Source organism: Scyliorhinus canicula, chromosome 12 (assembly GCF_902713615.1).
Source record: "Scyliorhinus canicula chromosome 12, sScyCan1.1, whole genome shotgun sequence".
Taxonomy (NCBI): Eukaryota; Metazoa; Chordata; class Chondrichthyes; order Carcharhiniformes; family Scyliorhinidae; genus Scyliorhinus; species Scyliorhinus canicula.
In genome coordinates, this window is record NC_052157.1 from 126,902,673 (window position 1) to 126,928,444 (window position 25,772).

The following is a 25,772-nucleotide window of genomic DNA, read 5'->3' on the forward strand; positions in this document are numbered from 1 at the left end:
TTGTTAATTTCAATTGTGTTGCGACTCCAGGTTAAGTGTGGCTGGAATTGGGCGCACAACAGCCCACTCGTAACAGGCTGCAAACCCTTAGATTGACAATACAAGTAGATTACTGAGCAACAGTAAGAGGCAGAAGTCTTATAGTAGATGCAAGGAGGATATTGGATTCCTGTGTGAATTATGTACTAGGTGCTTTGTGGGTTGCGACCAGTACCACCAGCCAAACCCGCTTTGAAATCTGACTATGGACTCCATAAGAAATTGAGCCAGTTTTCTGTTTATAGGACCATGAACTTGGCTCTGTGCCTTAACGGGTGTAAATCAATAAAATTGTTTATTGATTTGAGTGATCGACTGGTTGTTTATCCTGTGTCTCTGAACCCTACCTGTATCGTCACCTGACCCCTTTTGACATCACAAGGTAAAAAGGAATTAGAGGTCATGGGATAAATTATGGATGACTCTTTTAGCTCTATGCTGAGCCTCAATGAATGACGTATTTCTGTTAATACCTTTACTGTCTTCAATCTGAACCAACCCAGGTTTATATGTTGTGCACCAAACATAATTTAATATATATTTTTAAACCAAACAACTGTAACTTTCCCCTCAATTGTGTATCCTATCCTTTTTGGTTCTTAGATCTCCAATAAGAATGTGTTACATTGAAAGGGGTTAGTAAAGCAGGTGAATCCTGAGCAGATCTGATCGGAGAAATCCTTTGGTTATTTAATTTGCTTGGAGGCTGCATGACCGAACCCAATCATTCTGTCTACTTACATTTCCACAACTGTGAACATTAAATATTTTCCGTTCAAGGAAAAGGTGGTATGGGGGACAGGGTTTGGTGAGTGTAATGCATGTTGGTGTAGCCAAAGGCCAATTTACTTTGAAGGTTGGGGTGACGCTGGCCTTGTAACCTTTCCAAGTGACATTCATCGGCAGCAGGAGAAAGTTGTGTGTATTAAAAAGTATTGAGGTCTCAATATAAAGAAGTAGATTTGCCACTTGCAGACATTAAACCCTTCACTGTGGGTTTGGAGCAATGTTTAGACATGGTAATACAAGTCTGCGATGTTACCGACCAAACAATTGAATGGATTATATGTTACGTGTAATAAAACATTAAAAAAAAAACCTGTTTAACAGAAACTACTCTGAAAATGTTTTGTGCTGTCTTAGCAATGGTAGAAGAATAACGGTATCCTTGGAATCCATTCCTTATTAAATGTAAGGAGCAATAGAAACATTTTACAAGCCATCTGTAGCACGCAATGTAATTCATGGACTCAAAATCAATACCCTGCTAAGTGCATGTTTCAGCAGTGTTATAAGCAGCTATTAAGTCCTTCGGAAAAAATCAATTTATGATGCCTGAAGCCTTAAAACCTTAGACTTCTGATTCAGATTAACCTTTCATTATTTTTAACACCATTCCTTCTTCACCAGCAATGTAGAAAAAAAACAGGCCATCTACATTAATATATGAAATGTAGCATCAAGTTATTGAAAGCATCTGGTACCGTATAAAAAGGTATTTATATCATTTTATATCTAATATATACTAACAGATCTCCTGAGCCACAGGATATGTTGCTCAATAGCAATAAGTGAGATTTCAATAAAGTGTGATAGTGCAGTGCTACAAGAAGTGTGACAATTACAGGAAGTTGAACACTTTATCCAAGGTTTTTGCTCAATATAATATGGATATCCTTAATTTTTAGAAATATTGAATCAATTACCTTGGGATCAGTTTTGGAATGGACTAAAAACTCCAGTCTGCAAAGAGACAGAAACTAACTGGTCCATTCATCTCGCCACCCTTTCACTTCAGTCTATATTCAGGACCTATACCTTCCCACTCTCCAAAGCACAAGTCCCAATACAATGTCTTGGGACCTAATATTAAAACACTCAAAAGCCACCTACATCCAGAGTTAGAATGGGACCCTTGGTATCTTACCTGCCACCTGTCTAAACAAAACTGCGGAGCTGGTGGTTGGATATTAACGGTGTGAAATTCCAAACATTAACTTTGTATTAAATTTATCACATGGGAAAATGTCTATCGTTATCCAGAGATCTCGACGCTGACTTTTGCCAAGTACTCAACAACAATCGGGTATCAGAAGAGCTGCTGGTATTGTCACAACATAAATTGTCCAAGTCTATCTCCATTATCAACTTCAAATTGGCTTTATTCTATTCAAAAAAAAAATGTAATGTGCAAGGACTTCAGTGGCATAAAAACAGAACTCACTTCACGCTGTTCTGATTGTCAGAGCAAATTCTGCAGCTGCCATCTCTGACAGCCAGTTAGCGATACAGATGATAAGTGACCGTTCATTTTTGTATTAACATGACATATCTAGTGATGTGTCAGAGGGGCTGGTTTAGCTCACTGAGCTAAATCGCTGGCTTTTAAAGCAGACCAAGCAGGCCAGCAGCACGGTTCGATTCCCGTACCAGCCTCCCCGGACAGGAGCCGGAATGTGGCGACTAGGGGCTTTTCACAGTAACTTCATTGAAGCCTACTCGTGACAATAAGCGATTTTCATTTCATTTTTCATTTCATTTTCATATAGGGGCGATGAGTTTTATGAATTCGCAAACATGGCTTTGCAGCATGGGTGAAAGAGGTAGTCACGCAAACCTCAGCCCTGTGGTCATGCTCTTCCATCACCTGCTCCCTTGGCAGCAGTAGTGTAGCAAACGATGGAAGAGCGTGCAATCTAATTGCTTGCCAGTTAGAGTAAGACCGAGCAGGTAGAAAATAGGAAAGTATACAAATGACCAGTGACGCAATATTTCTGAAGAAAACACTGATGTGCAACATTCTTACTGGGATTTTAGGTGAAGGCTAGGTGGCAGGAAGCCAAAGAATCAAACGTTGAAGAATTGACGCTGAAGATTTGGTCATCAGTTTTCAGTTGAAACCGGAAAGTGAATTTTGAGGCTCTGATGGGGCTGGAAATAGAGGTGAGGGGGCTTACATAGCAGGTAGAACACAATAAATAGGAGAAGCAGTGCACCACGTGGCTCATCGAGTCTGCTCCGCCTTTCAATTCCATCACAGCTGATCTTGGGCTTCAACTCCATTTTCCCGCCTAACCGCCCATATCTCTTACTTCCATGAGAGACCAAAATAAATCTGTCCATCCAAACCTTAAATGTATTCAATCATGGAGCATCCACAACCCGCTGGGATGGAGGATTTCAAGATTCACTACCCTTTAGGTGAAGACATTTCTCCTCATCTCAGAGCTGACCAATTGGCCCCTTACCCTAAGACTGTCTCCGGACCAGTGGAAACAATCCCTCAGCAATTAGCCTATCAAGCCCCTTAATAATTTCCTAGGTTTTATTGAGGTTCCTTCCGTTCCTTCTAAACTCCAGAGAATATAAACTTAATTTACTCAGCCTCTCATCATAGGACAACTCCTTCACATCACCTCAGGGATTAATTCAGCGAACCTTTGCTGTGCGACCTCCAACGCAAGTAAATCCTTTCTTAAATGCGGAGATCAAAACTGCACACTGTATTCCAGATATGGGGCTGAATTCTCTGCTGTCAGGATTCTCAGTTTTGCCGGCAGCCCGGGGGTTTCCAGACGGCGTGGGGCTGCCCCACAATGCAAAACCCCATTGACCAGCCGGCGAAATGGAAAATCACCATGACATGCTGCACCAGAAATTTGGTGCAGCAGGACGAAGAAACCCGCCCATGGTCTCACCAAAACCATGTACAACTGTAGGAAAACATTGTTATTCTTGTACTCCAAACCCCTTGCAATAAAGATCTTGCCATTTGCCTTTCTGATTGCTTGCTGCACCTACATGACTTCATGTTCCTTGTACAAACACACCCAAGTCTCTTGGGATATCATATATAAGTTTTACAACTTCTAAAAAGAAAATTCTGCTTTCCTGTTCTCACGGCCAAAGTGGATATTTCACACTTCTCTACATTGTACTGCCTCTGCCATTTTGTTGCCCACTCACTTAACCTTTATATATCTCCTTTCAGCCTCTCTGGATCCTCTCCACAGATGGGCAGCATGGTGGCACAATGGTTAGCACTGCTGCCTCACAGCGCCAGAGACCCAGGTTCGACTCCCACCATTGGGTGACTGATTGCATGGGTTTCCTCTGGGTGCTCCGGTTTCCTCCCACAGTCCAAAGATGTGCAGGTTAGGTGGATTGGCCATGCAAAGAATTGCCCCTAAGTGCCTAAAGATGTGTAGGGTTACTTTAGCTATTTTTTTCTATTTTTTCGATATTTATAAAAACTCTTACAATCCGTTTTTATATTTCTGGTGAGTTTACTTTCATACTCTATTTTTTCTCTTTTTATCAACACTTTGGTGGCCCTCTGCTGGTTTTCAAAATGCTCACAAACCTCCACTTTCTACTGTCTCTTTGCAACATTGTAAGCTCTTCTTTTAATCTAATATCATCCTTAACTTGCTGAGTGAGCCATGGAATGGTCTGTCTTGCTGAGCTTTTGTTTTTCAACTAAATTTTTTTTGTTGAACATCTTGAATTGTTTCTCCAAAAGTCTCCCACTGTTCATTTCGCTCCATACACTTTAGTCTATTTATCCAATTCACCATAGCAAGTTCTCCCCTCATAACTATGCAACTTGCTTTGTTTAAGATTCTTTTTAAAAAATTAAGTTTAGATTACCCAATTATTTTTTTCCCAATTAAGGGGCAATTTAGCGTGGCCAATCCACCTAACCTGCACATCTTTGCGTTGTGAAGGTGAAGTCCATGCAGACACGGGAAGAATGTGCAAACTCCACACAGACAGTGACCCGGGGCTGGGATTGAACCCGGGTCCTCCGCGCCATAGACAGCAGTACTAACAACTGTGCCACCGTGCTGCCCCTTTGATAAAGATTCTTGTTTGTGATCGGATTATGTCACTTTTAAACTTCAAATTGAATTCAACAGTGTTATGATTACTATTTCCCAATGGATCTTTTTCTTTAACATCATTATTTAACTCTGCTTCATTACACAATACTAGATCAAAAATGCCTTTTGCTCTAAAATTGCCTTTAGCTCTAATCAGTTCCACAACATATTGCTCCAAGAAACTGTCATGAAAAGATTCTACAAATTCTTCTAGACCACTCTTGCTAACTTGATTGTCTTGTCTTTCTGAATATTAAAGTCCCCCACAATTATTATATTTCCTTTGTTATAAGCTCCAATAACTTCTTGTTTAATGCACTACTGAATGGCACAGCTACTGTGAGAGGGCCTATAAACTATTCTCACCGGTGTTTTCTGATTCTTGCTATTCATAATTTCCACCCGCACTGATTCTACATCATGGTATTCCAAGGGCAGATCCTTTCTCATTAATGCACTTATGTCATCCTTTACCATCAGGGCTACCTTTGCCATTCTGTCTGTCTTTCCTAATTAGGTAGCCAATTAAAGTAATTAGCAGTCACTTGAGAGTTTTCCTGTCAGCTCCAGATTCCCAGAGGAGGCAGCGGCCAGTTTAGCGCTTGAAGGCAGATTCCAGTTGGCAGATTGCTCAGAGCAGGTTTAGAGGCCCTTCCTGTCTGCCTGCAGGTGGAGCAGCAGCAGCAACCATAGGCTGCTTTAGAGAGGGGGTCCCAGAGACCACCCTCCCCAAACAGTGTGGTCCTGCCGCAAGGCCCAATTTTATTTCAGACTCAAAGATGTTACAGAGGCCACCTCCATTTTGTCTCTGTAACTTACTTCCCATGGCATCCTGCTGCTGTTTTCAAGCCTGAAGGCCTCTGATTGGCCTTTCAGCCCCAAGAGCACACCCTTCATCCTTAATTGGACAGCAAACCCACCTTCTGGTCATTAATTGGCTGATCCAGAGAAAATCACTGTTTCCCACACTGTGCGGACTTCTGACACCTATTCGAGTCCGATGGTGAGATTCAGAATTCTGCAGGGAAAATCCAGCCAGCTCTAATGTCTTGAATTCTCAACAAAGTAACTTAAAACATCACCGAAGTGCAGCTTCCTTATTTTGCTTTTTTAAAATAAAATTAAGTTCTCTTGACCATGCAGCCCTGCCCATTAAAATCACAGAATAAATTTCCCAGACGACCTCCCACCAACCACAGACCTTCCCTTTTGTTCATTTCTCCCATTACCCCGCTTCTGTAATTGCTTATAGCTGGTTAGATCTCTATTTTTTTAATAATTCTGATTAAAATTAGATATCTAAGATATCTAATTCGCGATTCTATGAGCCCCGCGTCGGGCCAAGAATCGGCGCCATTTGCGGCGTTCACCCCTGGCCGACGGGAACTCTGCGCGAATGGTCGGGGGCGGCCTTGGTGGGGGTGCTCCTTCACCGGGGGGGGGGGGGCTCCGATGGGGTCTGACCCGTAATCGGGGCCCACCAATCGGCGGGCCGGCCTCTCCCACTCCCGGGCCTACTTCCCTGTGCGGCTGGCCCCTGAACACCGGCGCCATGTTAAGTCGGGGCTGGCGCGCTAAAGAAGTCCCCCGCACATGTGCAGGTTGGATCGGCACAACTGCGCATGCGCGGGTTGGTGCGGTGCCCATTTGGTGCCGGGAAAGGAGGCTGGAGCGGCGTGAACCGCTCCAGCGCCGTGCTGGCCCCCTGTGGGGAACAGAATAGGTTGTACCCGGGCCCGGTTCACGCCGTCGTGAAACACGACGGCATTCACAAAGGCGCGAACACTTGGGGCTCCATTTGGGAGAATCGCCCCATATATTTCCCTCTCACTTCTCAGGTGATACCTGACATGCTGAATATTTCCAGAATTTTCTGCTTTCATCTCAGGTTTCCATTGTCCGCAGTATTTTGTTCGTGCACGGAGAGCCATAGTTGTTTTAACTTAGTTGTTACTCATAAGTGTACAGAACTTATGTCATCATTTATGGACATGAAGAAGATTTTTAAAAGTACAGTTGCTTTGAATCTCCACTTCAAAAGCTGGAAGATTTAAATAACTTTTCCATGGCTGACTTATTACGACGAACCCGTTTAATATTAACAAAAGGTTGGGCGTGTAGGCTCATGCAGGTTTAATGCTCTTTGAAACATATGCTCTTCACAATTTTAAAAACTCAAACACATGATTAAATTATTCTGTTGTTTGACACAAATGTTTTTCAACAGTTATAGCAAACACATTCATGATTCTTGGCTTCATCAGATTCCTGCTCCCCTACACATCAACTTCAAAACAGCATCAGCTTACACAAAAATCACTCTTTCATTGTTAAAACCTCAACAAGATTATAAACTATTATGTGTCACCCGCAACTGAAAGCAGTACATGATTCATGTGCCAAACATTATTTTGCGATTTAATCTGTTCCAAATAAAATATAGGTCGATAGCTTGCACTCTCCAAATCACACAAACCTGCTTCTTCTTCCACCTTTAAGGTTTTTTTTATTCGTGGCTGGATCAGCATTTATTGCCCATCCCTGAGGGCATTTAAGAGTCAGCCACAATGCTTTAGAGTCACATCTAGGCCAGACAGACCAGGTAAGGACGACAGATTTCCTTCCCTAAAGGACATTATTGAACCAGATGGGAATTTTACGAGAATTGACAATGGTTTCATGTTCATCTTCAGACTTTTAATTACAGATTTTAAAAATTAAATTCAAATTTCACCATCTGACATGGCGGGATTCAAACTGGGGTCCCCAGAGAATGACTCTGGGTCTCTGGATTACTATTGCAGCGACGATACCACTGCGCCATTTTTTTGATTTGATTTGATTAATTATTGTCACATGTATTAGTATACAGTGAAAAGTATTGTTTCTTGCATGCTGTACAAACAATGCATACCGTATATAGGGAAGGAAGGAGAGACTGCAGAATATAATGTTACAGTTATAGCAAGGTGTAGAGAAAAGATGAACTTAATGCAAAGTAGGTCCATTCAAAAGTCTGATGGCAGGAGGTAAGAAGCTGTTCTCGAGTCGGTTGGTACGTGACCTCAAACTTTGGTATCTTTTTCCTGATGGAAGAAGGTGGAAGAGAGTATGTCCGGGGTGCATGGGGTCCTTAATTATGCTGGCTGCCTTTCTGAGGCAGCAGGAATTATAGATAGAGTCAATGGATAGGAGCCGCTGGTTTGCGTGATGGACTGGGCTACATTCACAACCTTTTGTAGTTTCCTGCAGTCTTGGGCAGAGCAGGCTCCATACCAAGCTGTGATACAACCAGAAAGAATGCTTTCTATGGTGCATCTGTAGAAGTTGGTGAGGGTCGTAGCTGACATGCCAAATTTCCTTAGTCTTCTGCGAAGGTTGGGCGGCTTTCTAAACTATACTGTCAGCATGGGGAGACCAGGACAGGCTGTTGGTGATCTGTACATCTAAAAACTTGAAGCTCTCGACCCTTTCTACTTCATTCCCATTGATGTCGACAGGGGCATGTTCTCCACTACGCTTCCTGAAGTCGATAACAATCTCCTTCATTTTGTTGACATTGAGGGAGAGATTGTCGTCGCACCAGTTCACCGGATTCTCTATCTCATTCCTTTTTTTTTTCTTTTTTTTTATAAATTTAGCGAGCCCAATTATTTTTTCCAATTAAGGGGCAATTTAGCGTGGCCAATCCACCTACCCTGCACATCTTTTGGGTTGTGGGGTGAAACCCACGCAGACACGGGGAGAATGTGCAAACTCCGCACGGACAGTGATTCAGGGTCGGGATTCGAACCCGGGTCCTCAGCGCCGTAGGCAGCAATGCTAACCACTGTGCCACCGTGCTGCCCTCCTCTATCTCATTCCTGTACTCTGTCTCGTCAGTGTTTGAAATCCGACCCACTATGGTGGTGTCATCGGCAAATTTGAAAATTGAGTTGGAGGGGAATTTGCCTCCCCATGCATGGTGCATCATGGCAGCTTTGGACTTTGTATACCACCACTTCATCTTCAGTACATTGCGACTTTGTTCCCCTCATTCACCGTCTTCTTAGAAATCTCCGTATCTGTATTTGCACCAAATCTCAAGACCCCAATTCCACTTTGTTCAATCACATTTCTCCCACCTCTCTGCATTCTGCAGAGTTGGGTGAAAAAGATGTTTTACCATGAGTGATCAATCGAAGGGGATTGAAGGGAAATAAGAAAAGGTGAGGCATTATTGAAATATTATGAACTCTAAGGAGGAAATATATCCAGGACTTTGTTGTAACATCTGAATGTAATATAACCGAGATTCTAAAGGATATTGAATGAAATAACCGGCAAAGTAATTAAAGTCAGATCTTGGGAGTTAGTTCATGAAATATATAAGAGGATCCCATGTTTTCAGCTTTAGGTATTAGCAGGAAAAAAGGCAAAGTTTTGTCCCTATTAACGATTCACTAGCAACAGTGTTCTATCTCCCAGCAAAGGAAAACATCAGGGCATGAAATAGATTAAGTTTAAGTTATCACTGACTTTGAGATAGAAGTTTTTTTTTCTCAAGGTGGAAAAGGATGGAAAAGTTGTATTTATTTTCTGTCTTCAAGAAGGTGGATTTTATTCTTGAACTGCTGTAGTCCTTGCAATGATGATGCTAAGGCCTTGCGGATGGTCGGATGTTTACGACCATTACACACAGCAACAACAAAAGAATGGCGATGTATTTGTACGTCTAGTGTACATATTGTGAGACTTGGGAGGAAAACAACGTGTTATGCCATCATTCCATGGCATTGCCGCTCTTCCTTCCCAGTGGTCAAGGTCGCTGCAGTGCATCCTTTAGATTGTACGTCCTGCAGTTTTGGTTGTGGAGCTGTGTATACTGAAGCATGCAGAAGAAAAATGTTTGGGCCCCATTATGGGCTGGCAAACGGTCCACCCAATTTCACCGCTCCACATGCTGCATAATAAAAACAAAAATTCAACATGGCAAATTTCCTAAAATCTACAGCCGTTCAGGAAGAAAATCCACCTTCTTGGAGGTAGACAATATGGCATTCCAGGTTTTCCTCCCGAGTAACAACATCTATACTTACACATACATCGCCATTCTTTTGTTCTTGCTGTATGCAGCGATCATGAATTTCCTATCACCCGCGAGGCCGAAGCATCTTTTTTTTCTGTAGTGGGGAACTAAATTCGTCGGCAAGAGAGGCTCCTCAGAGATCGGAGCGCTCTTTTGAAAGGGTGTCCTGACAGCCCCCACTCATGAACAATGTCATCCCCCGCAGACCTGGGCAACATCCCCAACCCTCGCCCCCGAGGGGCAACCGCCACCCCATCACTAAAAGTTAGCGTGAGCCCCTCCCCAGGCACGAGGGTGAGCCTGCTCCACATCATCCATCCTTGTGGGCATCGGGGAATCACCCGCCCCCCCAAGTGAACATACCCTGCTATGGGGTCACTAAGCACCCCCTCGCCTTCAGAGCAACCACTTCAGCCCCCTTTCATGAGGATGGCCCACCTCAGGCCTCACCTTTCGGCAGTGCCAACCTGGCAAGAAGTGGGCCCTGAGGGGGGCCAACCTGGTACTGCCTTTGGCACCTGGCAGTGCCAACAGGTGCCAGGTTGGCACTGCAAGGGTGCACAGTTGCTAAGTTGGCATTGCCAGGGTACTGCCCTGTCCCTGCCCATCCCAAGGACTCTAATGGCTTCCAAGCCCCCTAACCCCCTGCTCCCCGCATGGCCATTGCGTCTGGTATCTGCTTGGGGAAACCAGTACTAACCCAGGTGCTAGTGAGGCCTCGCCTTGCGGCAAGTAACTCCCGGGATCTGGGGGAATGCTGCCTCAAACTGGCTGTGCATATTTAGATGAGTCTAATTGGTCATTTAAATATGATTAGCTGGATCACGCCCTTGCAGATCACGCTGGGCATGGTGAGTCGGGTGACTCGGGATCAGCTCGGCATGGAACCCGTTTCAGGTCTCTCCTGCAATGCACACAGCACAACAGGATCAGCAACGGTCGCAACACAGTGGGAAAATTGCACACCACATGTATTGTATAAATGGTCTGGCCTTGGAAAATAGGTTGAGGTTGAAGTTTTCATCGAACGGTGAACACAGCAACATTCAACACCAGTGTCGGCCTTCATGCCCCAGCTGTTCAGCTTTATAGCCACTCAGACATTTGACATTAACATGGCAGACTAACTGCACATCTCACAGGTGAAGTTAGGTTTGAGTCAAGGGCAGCACGGTGGCTCAGTAGGTTAGCACTGCAGTCTCACGGCGCTGAGGTCCCAGGTTCGATCCCGGCTCTGGGTCACTGTCCGTGTGGAGTTTGCATTCCTTGTTGCGTGTTCCCCCAACCAAAGATGTGCAAGGTAGGTGGATTGAACACGCTAAATTGCCCCTTAATTGGAAAAATTAATTGGGTACTCTAAATTTAATTTTAAAAAAAAGGTTTGAGTCAGGGATGTATCTCTCCTTCAACACTCAATGATTTTTCACCTTTCAGTCCCTGGAGTGCTGTCACTGGATGACCTTGATTTCTATCTGAATGACACTTCCTCAAACACTGACAGTTGGTTGAAAGGCTGTATCCCTCTCCTCAGTTACAGCAACCCAAACAAAGAGAGTAGCCAACGACCAAAAAACACAGCACAATTCTGTAAGTTTTAGCTGGGGCGAGGATTGATCCCTGTATTCAGTGGATCAGGAACCGAGTGTTAACCGTTCAATAAAGGGCCATCCTTAGTACTTGGTATTGAGTAACACTTACTTCGAACAAATGGCATGGAAAGTTTCCAAATGATCACTCTTATTTTGAAATGACGGAATAGAGAAATCTCCAGCTTGGGATCAGTCCCAAAATTCATTTGTCCAAAATATGTTTTTAATAAATCTTTGTACACATTTTGATTAAAAAAAACTAGCAAAGCACAGCTGCTTTTTATTTTTTCCATGTACGTTAATAAGAGAATGTGCATTGTGTTGTAAATCGGCTGATCTCCAAAGTAACTTATCCTTCATTGCAAAAAGATTTCTTAACTGCTTCCAACAATGTGCAAAACCAGAATAAAGTTTTTCCTAAATGGTATCAGAGGTTTTCTTTTGAAATGGGAACAATGGGTTGCTTGACATGTTGGTATTTCTAATACAGCAACTGAGAAATACAATACTTTCTTTGTGTAATAGGGCAATCCTGCTGGGGGTAGGGGGAGGAAAATTCAGCCTCGACTGAGAGAGACTAGACTGAAGTGCTCTGGATAGTTTTGAACAGATGCCAGTGAGAATTAGTTAGCTCAAAACCAATTTATCAAGACCAGTTTGAACCCAGTTATAGAACTCCGACAAAATTCCATTTCCATTGTGTGTACATCAACATAGAACATACAATGCAGAAGGAGGCCATTCGGCCCATCGAGTCTGCACCGACCCACTTAAGCTCTCACTTCCAACCTATCCCCGTAAGCCAATAATCCCATATAACATTTTTGGACACTAAGGGCAATTTATCATGGCCAGTTCACCTAACCTGCACATATTTGGACTCTGGGAGGAACCCCGAGCACCCGGAGGAAACCCCGCAGACACGGGGAGAACGTGCAAACTCCACACAGTCACCCGAGGTCAGAATCGAACATGGGGCCCTGGCGCTGTGAGGAAACAGTGCCAACCACTGTGCCCCCATGCTGGGGGGCGGTGGAATATTACACGGTTGTCGGTTCTTAAATTGAAAGGGACAGTCACCAGTGGGGTAAAAACTGTTTCAGCTGAATCTGTAGTCAATAGTCAAAAGTAGTTCAGCAATGCCATTATTTATGGTACAGATTGGCTGCAGATATCCTTGCAGTAGATGGCGAACAGAACTGTGCAAACTCACATGTGAGAACTTGAGTGAGGAATTCGAAGGCAGCTAGCAACCATGGAATAGAATCCCACTTTTAGTGACTTTAGGAGAGAAGGAAGGCATCGGGAAGAAACTTTATAGTCAGGAGTGCAATTAAATACGCTCCACTTGCCTAGATGAGTGCAGCTTCAACAACACTCAAGAAGCTCAACACGATACAGGACAAAGCAGCCCGCTTGATTGCTCCCCCTTCCACAAACATTCAAACCCTCCACCATCGATGAACAGTGGCAGCCATGTGTACCATCTACAAGATGCACTGCAGTAACTCACCAAGGTTCCTTAGACAGCACCTTCCAAACCCACGACCACTATCATCTAGAATCATAGAATTTACAGTGCAGTAGGAGGCCATTCAGCCCAACAGGTCGGCACCGGCCCTCGGAAAGAGCACTCTACCTAAGCCCACACCTCCACCCTAACCCTACACCTCCGCCCTATCCCCGCAACTCCATCTAACCCAACCTTTTTGGACACTAAGGGCAATTTAGCATGGCTAATCCACCAAACCTGCAAATCTTTGGGCAGTGGGAGGAAACTGGAGCACCCGGAGGAAACACACGCAGACAGGGGCGAACGTGCTAACTCCGCACAGGCAGTGACCCAGGCCGGAATTCGAACCTGGGACGTTGGAGCTGTGAAGCAACCGTGTTAACCACTGTGCTACTTGCAAGCCCAGGACAGGACAAGAGCAGCAGATACCTGGGGACCGACCACCTGGAGGTTCCTCTCCAAGTCACTCACCATGCTGGCTTGGAAATATATCGCCATTCCTTCACTGTCACTGGGGCAACATCCTGGAGCTCCCTCCCTAACAGTACAGTGGGTGTACCTACACCTCAAGGACTGCAGCGATTCAAGAAGGCAGCTCACCACCACCTTCTGAAGGGCAACTAGGGGCTAGTAACTAGGCAATAATTTTTTTCCCACACTCTCCTCCCCCCTCCACACCCTCCCCCCTCCACACCCTCCCCCCCCACACCCTCCCCCCCTCCGTCCACACTCTCCCCTTCGCTCCCTCCACACTCTCCCCCTCCCTCCCACCACACTCTCCCCCTCCCTCCTTCCACACTCTCCCCCTCCCTCCACACTCTCCCCCTCCTTCCACACTCTCCCCCCTCCTTCCACTCTCCCCCCTCCTTCCACACTCTCCCCCCTCCTTCCACACTCTCCCCCCTCCTTCCACACTCTCCCCCCTCCTTCCACACTCTCCCCCCTCCTTCTACACTCTCCCCCCTCCTTCCACACTCTCCACCTCCCTCCAAACACTCCCCCCTCCCTCCACACACGCCCCCTCCCTCCACACTCCCGCCCCTCTCTCCATACCCCTACCCCTCCCTCCACACTGTCCCTCCCACCTCCGTCCCCTTCCCCCACATTCCTCCACACTTTCCCTCAACCGCTCCCTCCCCTCTCCATCACACTCCCCCTTTCCCCCTCCACACTCTCCCTCCCTCCACACTCTCCCTCCTCCCTCCCTCCACGCTCTCCCTCCCTCCACACTCTCCCTCCTCGCTCCCTCCACACACTCCCTCCTCCCTCCCTCCACACTCTCCCTCCTCGCTCCCTCCACGCACTCCCTACTCCCTCCCTCCACATTCTCCCTCCTCCCTCCCTCCACATTCTCCCTCCTCCCTCCCTCCACTCCCTCCTCTCTCCCTCCCTCCACATTCTCCCGCCTCCCTCCCTCCACTCCCTCCTCCCTCCCTCCTTCCACACTCCCTCCCTCCCTCCACACTCTGCCTCCCCATCCCTCCCTCCACACTCTGCCTCCCCATCCCTCCCTCCCCCCTCCCCTCTCCTTCTCTCCACACTCTGCCTCCTCCCCTTTCCCTCCCTCCACACTCTCCCTCCCCCTCCCCTACACTCTCCCTCCCCTCTCCCTCCACATTCTCCCTCCTCCCTCCCCTCTCCCCTCCACACTCTCTCTCCCCCTCCCCTCTCCCTCCCCTCCACACTCTCTCTCCCCCTCCCCTCTCCCTCCCTCCACACTCTCCCTCCCCCCTCCACACTCTCCCTTCCCCCTCCACCTCCACACTCTACCTCCACCCTCCACAGTCTCCCTCCCCCTCCACACTCAGGGATGGGCAATAAATGCAGGCCAAACCAGCGATGCCCACATCCCATAAATGAATTTTTTTTTAAAAGGCTGCGTGCAATGCTGGAAAAAGCACACCATGGAATTAGTGTGGCGTTCATGAGCGTTTTGATGGAGTTCAAAGTTTAATATTCACTATTTGTTTACAATGCTGAGCTGCAAGTGACTGTGCATTGGCGCACACTAGGTCAACAAATCAAGGGTAGTGCCGGATTGAACCACAAATTTGATTGCCTCATGCCCCCTCCCCTGCTGCAGAAAATACAATCTTACTTCTCAATGGTATCCTTCATTGAATTCCAGCTGTCCAAAGCACAGCAAACTTTGCAGAACATAGAGAAGGTGATCACAAAGTGGCATGATTTTTCTGCACACCCAGTTGGGAATAGGGTGAAGTGAACTGCAATATTTGACATCCAGTCTTAAAATTTTGTGCAAATTTAAATCACAGGCCAATTTTGAACTTTTCAGGATGGAACATTTAATGTTAACCCAACTGCACGTTCTCAAATCAACACCATGAATCCGATATATGAATTCTTGATGATGAAAAGAAGCATAGGTGTGTGCAAATATTTCAATGTGCTTCGATGTACTGTAGTAGCAAACCAAATGTACAGGGTCTAAAAATCTATTGGGGTCAATCTATTTGCACAACCAACCTCATGTAATTGTTGGATAGAAGGTGGAAAGTAAGATTTTGCATTAAGTTAATGGCCGTAATTCACCGAGCCTCCGCGCTGCAATCGCGCTCGCCGGGCGGGTGGAGAATGGGTGTCAGACCCACGATCGGGTCCGGCACCGGTCCCGCAATTCTCCGGGGACCGGAGAATCGCTGCCAATTGCGCGCGCGCAGTCGACGTGGCGCCCGTTGGGGGCCATTGAAAGAGGCCCCCACGGCGATTCTCCGCCGAGTTCCCGCCAGCGTGGTTCACTCATGGTTCCACCCGGCGGGAGCTCCGAGTGGCAGCTGCGGACTCAGCCCACGGCCACCCTGGTGGGGGGGGAGCTGGGGGATCCGTCACCGGCAAGGGGGGATGGAGCCTCCTGGAAGGCTGCTTGGCTCGCGATCGGGGGCCACCGGTCAGCGGCCGTGCGCGATCTCGGGGGGGGGGGGGCCTATATTGTCGGGGCCGGCCCGCAGTGTGGGTCCGCCATGTTGCGCGGGTCCATTGCTGCAGGCAGCCGCCGCGCTCATGCGCTGACCCGCGGCCATAAGTGCAGGGCCCCGTATCGGCAACCGGAGCTGCGTGGAGCACTCCAGGGCCCTGCTAGCCCCCTGCAAAACGGAGAATCATTCTGGACTATCTTCAGGAAAGTTCAGAGTGATCCGCATCCATTTTCATGCGGGTGTGGAGACATAGCCCCATTATCAGAGAATTCCACCCAATGCTTCTGAGGAAGAGGAGGAGGGCACACAAAGCTCAAGCTCACTAGATAACTAAAGTTACAGAGATTAAAATGCAATAGAAAAGGATGGTTTTTGACAAATATCGAGTTCATACATAGAGAACCAAACTGTATACAAAAAATATGGGAAAGGTGAAAGAGGAAAGTGAAGGGTGTGCATGAATATAGATTAAATGACAGCATAAAAGAGAACCCCAAAGATCAAAAGAGTGGCCAAAAGAGATTGGGGTCGTTTAGAGACCAAAAGGAAGACCTTCATATGGAGAGAAGAGGGGATGGCTGATGTGCTGAATGAGTACTTTACATCAACAAAGAAACCAATGTAACCAATATCACAGTAAAGGAGGTGATGCTTGAGAAATTGTATAGCAGGCGGCAGGGTGGTTAGCACTGCTGCCTACGGTGCTGAGGATCCGCGTTCATTCCCGGCCGTGGGTCACTGTGTGGAGTTTGCACATTCTCCCCGTGTCTGCGTGGGTCTCACCCTCACAACCCAAAGATGTGCAGGTTAGGTGGACTGGCCATGCTAAATTGCCCCCTAATTGGAAAAAAAATAATTGGGTATTCCAAATTTATAAAAAAGGAGATATTAGGTTGCATAAAAATAGATAAAGAGGAGTATTGAAAAGACTGCCAGAATGATCAACCAGCTCAGGATGGATGCCTCCTATGTTTCATGAGGGAGGGAAATGTGGAAATTGTGGAGGCTCTGGCCACAATCTTTCAATTGTTCTCAGATATGGAAGTGGCAACAGAGGACTGGCAGTTTGAAAAGTAAGCCCCTGTTCAATAATGGGAGAGGAATAAACACAACTAGAGGCTAGTCAGCCTGATTAAATTCTTCAATGAAGTAACAGATAATGTTGATGTTGGGAGTGTGGTTGATGTATGTATGGATTTTCAAACAGCTGTTTGGCACAACAGACACGCGAGCAAAATTGAAGCCCATAGGATTTAAAGGCGCTGTGACTTACTTCGATCAGAAAGCAGAAAGTAATGGTTAGTCAATGCTTTTCTGACCTCAGGGATTAGTGTGGGAAATACTGCTCCTATTGATATATATTAAAGACATTTCAGTAGACTGGGCATCATTTCAAAATGGCAGATAATGTCAAATGCAGAATTGTATTAAACAATGAAAGGAGAGGAACTGGTCTCAGGTGGATATAGACTGGCGAAAAAGGTAGATGCATGACAGATTATATTTGATCAGTGTAGTGATTCGCTTTGGGAGATATAAACTGAAGAGAGATCTGAGGATTTAGTACTTAAGGCTTTGTGGACAGCTGGGCAAGTTGAAAAGGTTGTTAAAAGGGTACATTGGGTCCATAAGACATAGAAGCAGAATTGGGCCATTTGGCCCATCGAGTCTGCTCCGTCATTCAATCATGGCTGATATTTTCTCATCCCTATTCTCCTGCCTTCTCCCTATAACCCCTGATCCCCTTAGCTTGGCTTTAGAAGCAGAGCATTGTATACAAAAACAAGGCAGTTATGCTGAAACTTTACAAAAAGCTGGTTAGGTCCCAACTGGAGTACTGCAGTGATTTCTGGACACCACTGTACAGGAACGATGTCAAGGTCCCAGAGATTGTACAGCAGAAATTTATTGGAATAGTACTAGAGATGAAAGGTTTCAGATTGCAAGGAGAAATTAGAGAAATTGGCTTTTTCTTCTTCATCCAGAAAGGGTTAAAGGGAGATTTGGTGTTCAATATCTTAAAGGATTTTACAACACCAGGTTAAAGTCCAACAGGTTTGTTTTGGATCACTAGCTTTCGGAGTGTAGCTCCTTCCTCAGGCGATTCACCTGAGGAAGGAGCTGCGCTCCAAAACCAAGTGATTCGAAAAACAAACCTGTTGGACTTTAACCTGGTGTTGTAAGATTTCTTACTGTTCCCACCCCAGTCCAACACCGACATCTCCACATCTTAAAGGGTTTTGATTGAGTCAACAAGGAGAAACTGTTTCTATTGGGAAAATATTTGATAACTGTTGTGCGATATTGTTTGGAGATGTGGCTATGTTTTTAATGTACCACAGTGGAAAGGAAATTTAAAAAACTTACCGTCTGGCTGATACCCTTTGTGTCTCAGTCTGCAGAGAGAGCTTGTCCAGAGAAGATCTGCCGCTGGATATATGTAGCCAGCCCTCACTAACGAACTCAAGCTGAAGTGATAATCGATTTCTTTTGCATGATATGTACTGTGTGTGTACTTAATACTAATACAAGGGTGAAGCAAACACAACAGTAACCAGAGGACACAGACTAAGGTATAGGCAAAAGAACCAGAGGTGACATGTGAAAACATACTTTGAAACAGAGAGCTGTTGTGATCTGAATGGACTCCTGAAATGGTGGTAGAAACAGATTCAATAATGAAGTTTGAAAGGAAAATGGAGGACTACCTGACAAGGAAAGATTTGCTGGACTATGAAGAAGAAGCAAGGGAGTGGGACTGATTGGATAGATCTTTTAATGAGCCAGCAGCACAAACAGGATGGGTTTAGTGATCTCTTCTGAGCTGCATCAATTTATCATTCCATCAACATTCACTCTAAATGACTTAAGGACTCGTTCTCAGACTTACCTTTAAAGGATATGACGACGTGGTTTCATAGATATGGCAATGTCTTCAATATTATAGATAGTAAAATTCGTCCGAATCTTTTCTTTTTTTTAAAAATCTTACAATTGACAAATCATGAGGATACATATAAAACCAAACCTATAAATAAACCATTTGTCATTGTGTCAATTGTCATTGGGATGACATTTGTGGATGAAATTCTGCATGTTAAAATGGAATATTAGGGCAGCACGGTGGCACAGTGGTTAGCATTGCTGCCTATGGCGCTGAGGACCCGGGTTCGAATCCCGGCCCTGGGGCACTGTCCGTGTGGAGTTTGCACGTTCTCCCCGTGTCTGCGTGGGTTTCGCCCCCACAACCCAAAGATGTGCAGGTTAGGTGAATTGGCCATGCTAAATGGCCCCTTAATTGGAAAAAATAATTGGGTACTCTAAATTTATTTTTTAAAAATTTTAAAAATGGAATATTAAACCATTTCCTGCAGCTTGTAACATAATGCAGTCTTCAACGCACACTCCAAAAATCACAGAACTGCACTAACTACTGTTCCAAAAGCAATATCGTCTTTAATACACGCCATACATTTTAAGCTCTCAAATGTACCACTCCAGGTAACAAAGTTATTATTAAGGAACATTAGTTATATAGTTAATAACGCCACTAAATCATTTATTACAGCAAGAGACTGGCAAGTGTTCCATAACAGTGTGTGGCTGTCAGAACAACAGTGATAACGACCATTGCTATTCTGTTCATTACTTTCCGTACAAATGGATTCCAGTGTTAATATAATGGCTCTTCCATTAACTTTATATGTTTATAATGATCTTTGGAGGTATAGTCGCCCCTTACCATTACATGCTCTAATATGCCATGACCTTTAATGTAGCACAAATTGTCTATGCTCTCTATTAGAGAAATCTTCAATGTAACATACATTTTTGCATAGCTCCTCAAGACTGTGTTATCCAAAGGTTCACTGCATTTTTCTCATTTTGAGCATATTGTCAAGATTCCTTCCTGCATGTTAAAATTTCCTACCCTCAGCCATATGACGATAAGGAGAATACACTTTGAAATCAGAATCCAGCAGATACTTAAGAAACTGTACGCAGAATCAGAAGTGCTGACAGCCTTCAAAATTGCAGTAGCATCTTTAGACAAGAGGTGTTATAATTTCGTTCACACTTTTGGCATGAAATAGTGTCAATGGCTAGTTGGCTGATTGTGAAATCTGGACTTTTCTGCACATTATTTACAGTCTTATTGCATAATTATAATTATTAAGCATTAGCAAACGACGCCCGAGCACCAAAGGAGTTGGCACACTCTGTCTCACGCGTGTTGATCCATCTTCTCTGATTCGCACACCTGTCAAAAAAGGCTGCAGGCCAGTATAGGCTTGCTGTGCAGACTTTTCCCCCTTAATACCACGATAGTCCTTTTAATCAACTCAGCATTGTCAGCTTTCTGAAGTACGTTAGTAGCATATGTTTCTTTTTTTTTAAAGTCTGCTGAATAACAAATAGTCTGAATAACAAGAACAGACTTGGAGATCCAGTGCAATATACTCTGCATGTTAATGAGATTTATTCCAGAAATGACATTGACAGTTTCAATGTTGTTTGCCACTGGCTTCCCAATGGGGAGCAGCAAGTTAATACAATGACAATATAATTGCAATTCCTTCCTCATTAGGCAATGGATGCCTTGCATCCTTGCATGACCCTCAAGTTACCAATGCAGCGGCACTGAATTTACTGTAGTAGTCCCCAAGGAACCTTCCAATTCGTTCACTTGTACCTGTTTTAATATCGAGCAACTGAAATGTAAAATGGCTTTAAAATCTGAAAAAATGTGTAATGATTGCACATTTGCATTTATACTCACAAAATAACCAGTTCCCAAACTGGAATGAGCAGAGCTCTGCAAGAGAACACAAGAGAAGAAAGGGAAATTAGTGATCATATTCCACATTATTCTATCCTCATGAGTTCATTAGCAACCCTCGTGTGCTTTCATCGTCGTAGTTTCAGCGTTGGGGGAGGGTTGGGGGTGGGTGGGGGACCTTGTCAGCTGTTTTGCAACAAGCTTGTACGGTCTCATTTTCCTCTCACATCTCTCATCAGGATTGAGAGGTAACACTCTATTTACAGATCGCCACATCTCTGCTGCCGCAGTAATTGCCAATTTATATGACAGGCAGCCGGGTAATGGTGGCATCTTTACCTTGTGCTGAGACTGAACAGACTAGTAACAGGTGACCTCTGTGGCTCTTGACATTCAGTGGCATGGTCTCGAGTTAGTGAGCCAAGGATGCTGCGCTCTGCTGCCGTGACTATGTTAAAAAAAAAAAGCCTATCTTCAAAAGGGACCAAAGAAACTCACTGACTCTGTCGAGCATGACACAGTGGGTCAATGTATTCATGCAGGGTTTTTCTGCTGTGCCAAACAAAAATGAGATCATTTTCAATAACATTAGCAAGATGTTTGAAAAGTAACACTTTATAGACACTTAAGGAACAATGGCAGCATTTTCTTGGACTAAAATAAGCTATAAATTTTGCAAAGCCAACAATGTACATTTGGATTATTGCAAAACAGCATGCATGTACAGTATTGCACAGAATAAGGAACGGCAATAATCTATTCAGTCCCTCAAACCTGCTCCACAATTCACATAGTTGATTGTTGATCTGTCCTGCCTTGGGTCCTTAACCCTAAACATCCTTGCCTAACTGAAACCTACCAACATTTGTCTGGAAATTTTCAATTGACTGAGACTCAACTTTTTGGGGTGGAAAGTTCCAGATTAACTAATACAGAACGGCCAAGTCCCAATTATAAGGTTTATACGCCTCCTTGTTCTGGACTGACACACTGGGGAAATATTTCTCTCTGTCTTACCAACTGCTTCAACCATCTCAAGCACTTAATTAGATCACCCCTTAATCTTCCCTACTCAAGGGAATACAAGTCTAGCCTATGCCAAATTTAACCTTTGTAGCCCTGGTAAATCTGCAATCCATCTCTTCCGAGTCCAACATATACTTTCTGAAGTATGATGGACAGAACTGAATGTAGTATTCCAGTCTAAACCAGAGCCTTATACAACTGCAGTATATCCTCGATTCTTTTATATTCCAGCCTCCTTGAGATGAAGGCAAAGATTCCATTTCTGCTTTAAATTATTATTTCTTAATGGAAGCAGAAAATGCTGGAAACACTCAGCAGCTCAAGCAGCATCTGTGATGAGAGACAGTTAACATTTCAAGTCAATGATTCTTCGGGTTGTGGTGCTCTTTGTGACTCTTATTATCAGGATGGATTTCATAGTGCTCAAAAAAACCACAGAAGTTGAGTTAAATCACAAAGCTAACATTTATTACACTACTTATTAAAGCTCGACCACTTACTTCTATAGTGTAATGAACTCCAATTGGCTTTATTGGTTGGCCAATTGGAGTATGAGCTCCCTCAATGATAGCTCATTGAGGGGGCCCATATAATCACCTGTGTAGGCTTTGGGAGCCTTTGACTGGACTGCTGGCAGCACTGTTTGTAGCTGCTCCTGTAATATCGTTATTGTAAATAAATATTGGTGTGGTGACGGAACTCCGGCCTCCTGTGGATTACTACAGTGGCGACGAGGTAAACTACGAATTTTGCGGAGACCAGCTGCCGCACTCGGAGGGTAAGCCTTGCCAATTAAAAAAATGCCGTTTTTTGGGAGGTTAGAGGCATTCGACCCGGCTATTGAGGACTGGTCCCAGTAAGTGGAGAGAATGTGTTACTTCTTCCGGGCAAATGATATGCTGACGGACGAAAAGAGACGGCTTATCCTGCTGTCGGCGTGCGGACCCTCCGCTTTCGCCATTATACGTAGTCTGACTTATCCTGATGCGCCGGACACGAAAACATTCCAAGAAATAACAGAATTGGCGAAAGAGCACTATGACCCAAAACCACCCCTCATTTTGTGTAGGTACAGAATCTACACAGCGAAACGGGAAGACAGGGAGTCAGTCACGAATTTCTTGACCCGCCTGAGAAGGCTGGCAGAAAAATGTGAGTTCGGCCCGACGCTAAATGAAATGCTTCGGGACCGGTTAGTGTGTGGTATAAACGACCTCACAGTACAGAAACGCCTGTTGGCGGAAACGGAACTAGACTGCAGGCAGGCGTTACAGCTCGCACTGTCCCTAGAAAAGGCAGCAAGTGGGGCGCAGGAACTACACGGCACGCCAATGGAGGTAGATACCTGTGAGAGGGACTACCACAACGGGTCCTGCTACCGGATAGCCGCTCTCAGGAAAAACCTGAGGAATAGAGGGAAAAAGGAAAACGCCAGAACTGCCCCCAAGTCTGCCAGGACTAACTGGAGACAGAGGGAAGTACCGGCTGAGGCTTCCCCCAACAGAGAAAGACCGTTTCTGGCACCGGACAGAGTGGGGTAACAATGACAGAAACCGTGGAAAGAGGTCGCAAAAGTGGAATAGCAGGTGGGGACGCAGGGAAGTACACAACCTAGACGCCCCATCCTCCTCCGAAGGGGAACAATAATATAATATTACAACAAAGAAAGCAGAACCCATTAGGATTACCCCACGGGTGAACGGGCGGCCGGCAATAATGGAAATAGACACGGGTGCGGCCGTATCAGGAATGGGAGTGGCAGCATTTAGAAAAATCAAAGATGGACTGCAGCCACTAACCCTAACAAAAACATCGACGAAACTTAAAACCTACACTGGGGAACCCCTGGAAGTTCTAGGCACGACTCATGTACCTGTGGAATATGAGAAACAATTGCTCAGATTACCGTTGACGATAGTAGAGGGCTCCGGACCGAGCTTAACTGGACGGAACTGGCTGAAAGACCTAAAATTAGATTGGATGAAAATTTTCCAGAGTGGAAGCGGGCAGTTGACTGAAGTATTCCAAAAATACCCGGAGGTCTTCCAGGAAGGTTTGGGGGAAATCATAGGCACCAAAGCAACTTTGCACGTGGACCCAGAAGCCCTTCCGAAATTTTGTAAGGCCAGGCCGGTACCTTTTGCATTAAGGAAGAAAGTAGATGACGAAATAGAAAGGTTACGGCGCGACGGCATTATCAGACCAGTACAGTTCTCGGAATGGGCAGCGCCGGTGGTACCAATTTTGAAGCCAGACGGCTCGATACATCTCTGTGGAGATTTCAAACAGACAGTAAACAAATACGCACTGCTGGACAAATACCCAATCCCGAAAATAGACGACCTATATGCCAAATTGGCAGGTGGGCTTTTGTTCACGAAACTAGACATGAGCCACGCCTACCTGCAGTTAAAACTGGACAAGGGCTCCCAGAAGTTCGCTACGATCAACACCCTGAAGAGCCTTTTTCGTTATACTAGGCTACCTTTTGGAGTGTCATCGGCCTGCGTTACATTCCAGCGAAAAATGGAAAATATTCTGCAGGGACTACCGCAGGTGGCGATTTATTTGGACGATGTCTTAATCACGGGTAGGACAAACAGGGAACACTTGAGGAACCTGGAGGAAGTGCTCTGGCGTTTCGCAAAGGCAGGCGTACGGCTAAAAAGGGAAAAATGTGTTTTTCTGGCCCCACAAGTGACGTACCTGGGATATAAAGTAGGTGAGTCAGGCTTACATCCATTAGAAATCAGAGTAAGGGCAATAAAAGAAGCCCCAGCTCCCACCACAGTCCAGGAGTTACGATCATTTCTAGGGTTGGTAACCTATTATGGAACATTTATTGAAAATAGGGCGTCCATCCTAGAACCCCTCCACCAGCTACTAAAAAAGGGGCAAGAATGAAAATGGTCCACCCGCCAAAACAGAGCATTTAGGGACATTAAGGAACAGCTGTCATCCGAAAATGTCCTAGAGCATTATGACCCAAGGAAGGAGTTGGTGGTCACTTGTGATGCATCCCACTACGGGGTAGGAGCCGTCTTAGCCCATAGAGGAAGGAATGGGGAAGAACGGCCAATAGCCTATGCTTCGAGGACCTTGGCGATGGCTGAGAGGACGTACGCCCAAATCGAGAAGGAAGGACTGGCGGTGATATTCGCAGTAAAAAAATTTTACCAGTATCTGTACGGGCGGAAATTCACCATAGTGACGGACCATAAGCCGTTATTAGGGTTATTAAAAGAAGACAAGTCAATACCCCCGATAGCATCAGCTAGAATCCAATGCTGGGCGTTGCTACTGGCGGCGTATAGATACGTTCTGGAGCACAGACCGGGAACGCGAGTAGCACATTTCATAGAATTTACAGTGCAGAAGGAGGCCATTTGGCCCATCGAGTCTGCACCGGCTCTTGGAAAGAGCACCCTACCCAAGATCAACACCCTATCCCCATAACCCAGTAACCCCACCCAACACTAAGGGCAATTTTGGACACTAAGGGCAATTTATCATGGCCAATCCACCTAACCTGCACATCTTTGGACTGTGGGAGGAAACCGGAGCACCCGGAGGAAACCCACGCACACACGGGGAGGATGTGCAGACTCCGCACAGACAGTGACCCAAGCCGGAATCGAACCTGGGACCTTGGAGCTGCGAAGCATTTGTGCTATCCACAATGCTACCGTGCTGCCCACATGCAGATACTTTGAGCAGACTTCCCCTCCCGGACACTCCGCCGCAAATACCAAAAGTAGAGGAGACAGTAATGACTCTAAATTTTTTGGACACCCTACCAGTAGACGCACAACATATTCGGTTGTGGACGCAAGAAGACCCAGTTTTAGCCAAGATGAAGCATTTACTGCTAACAGGGGAACTGGTAAGACCAGTGGAGCCCCAGATGCACCCATACTGGAGCAGAAGGGACCAAATAA

The 25,772-nt window shown here is 45.4% G+C and overlaps 1 protein-coding gene across 9 annotated transcripts in view; it reads right to left on the minus strand.

Annotated features, from left to right (window-relative positions):
- The window catches only part of auts2a (activator of transcription and developmental regulator AUTS2 a), a 1,338,783-nt gene that overhangs the window by 696,866 nt on the left and 616,145 nt on the right, over window positions 1–25,772 (minus strand). For all 9 annotated transcript variants that reach the window (XM_038814055.1, XM_038814058.1, XM_038814057.1 and 6 more), the window contains one exon: window positions 20,809–20,844. In XM_038814055.1, coding sequence (XP_038669983.1) covers window positions 20,809–20,844 — 36 coding nt within the window. The remainder of the gene's footprint in view (window positions 1–20,808; window positions 20,845–25,772) is intronic.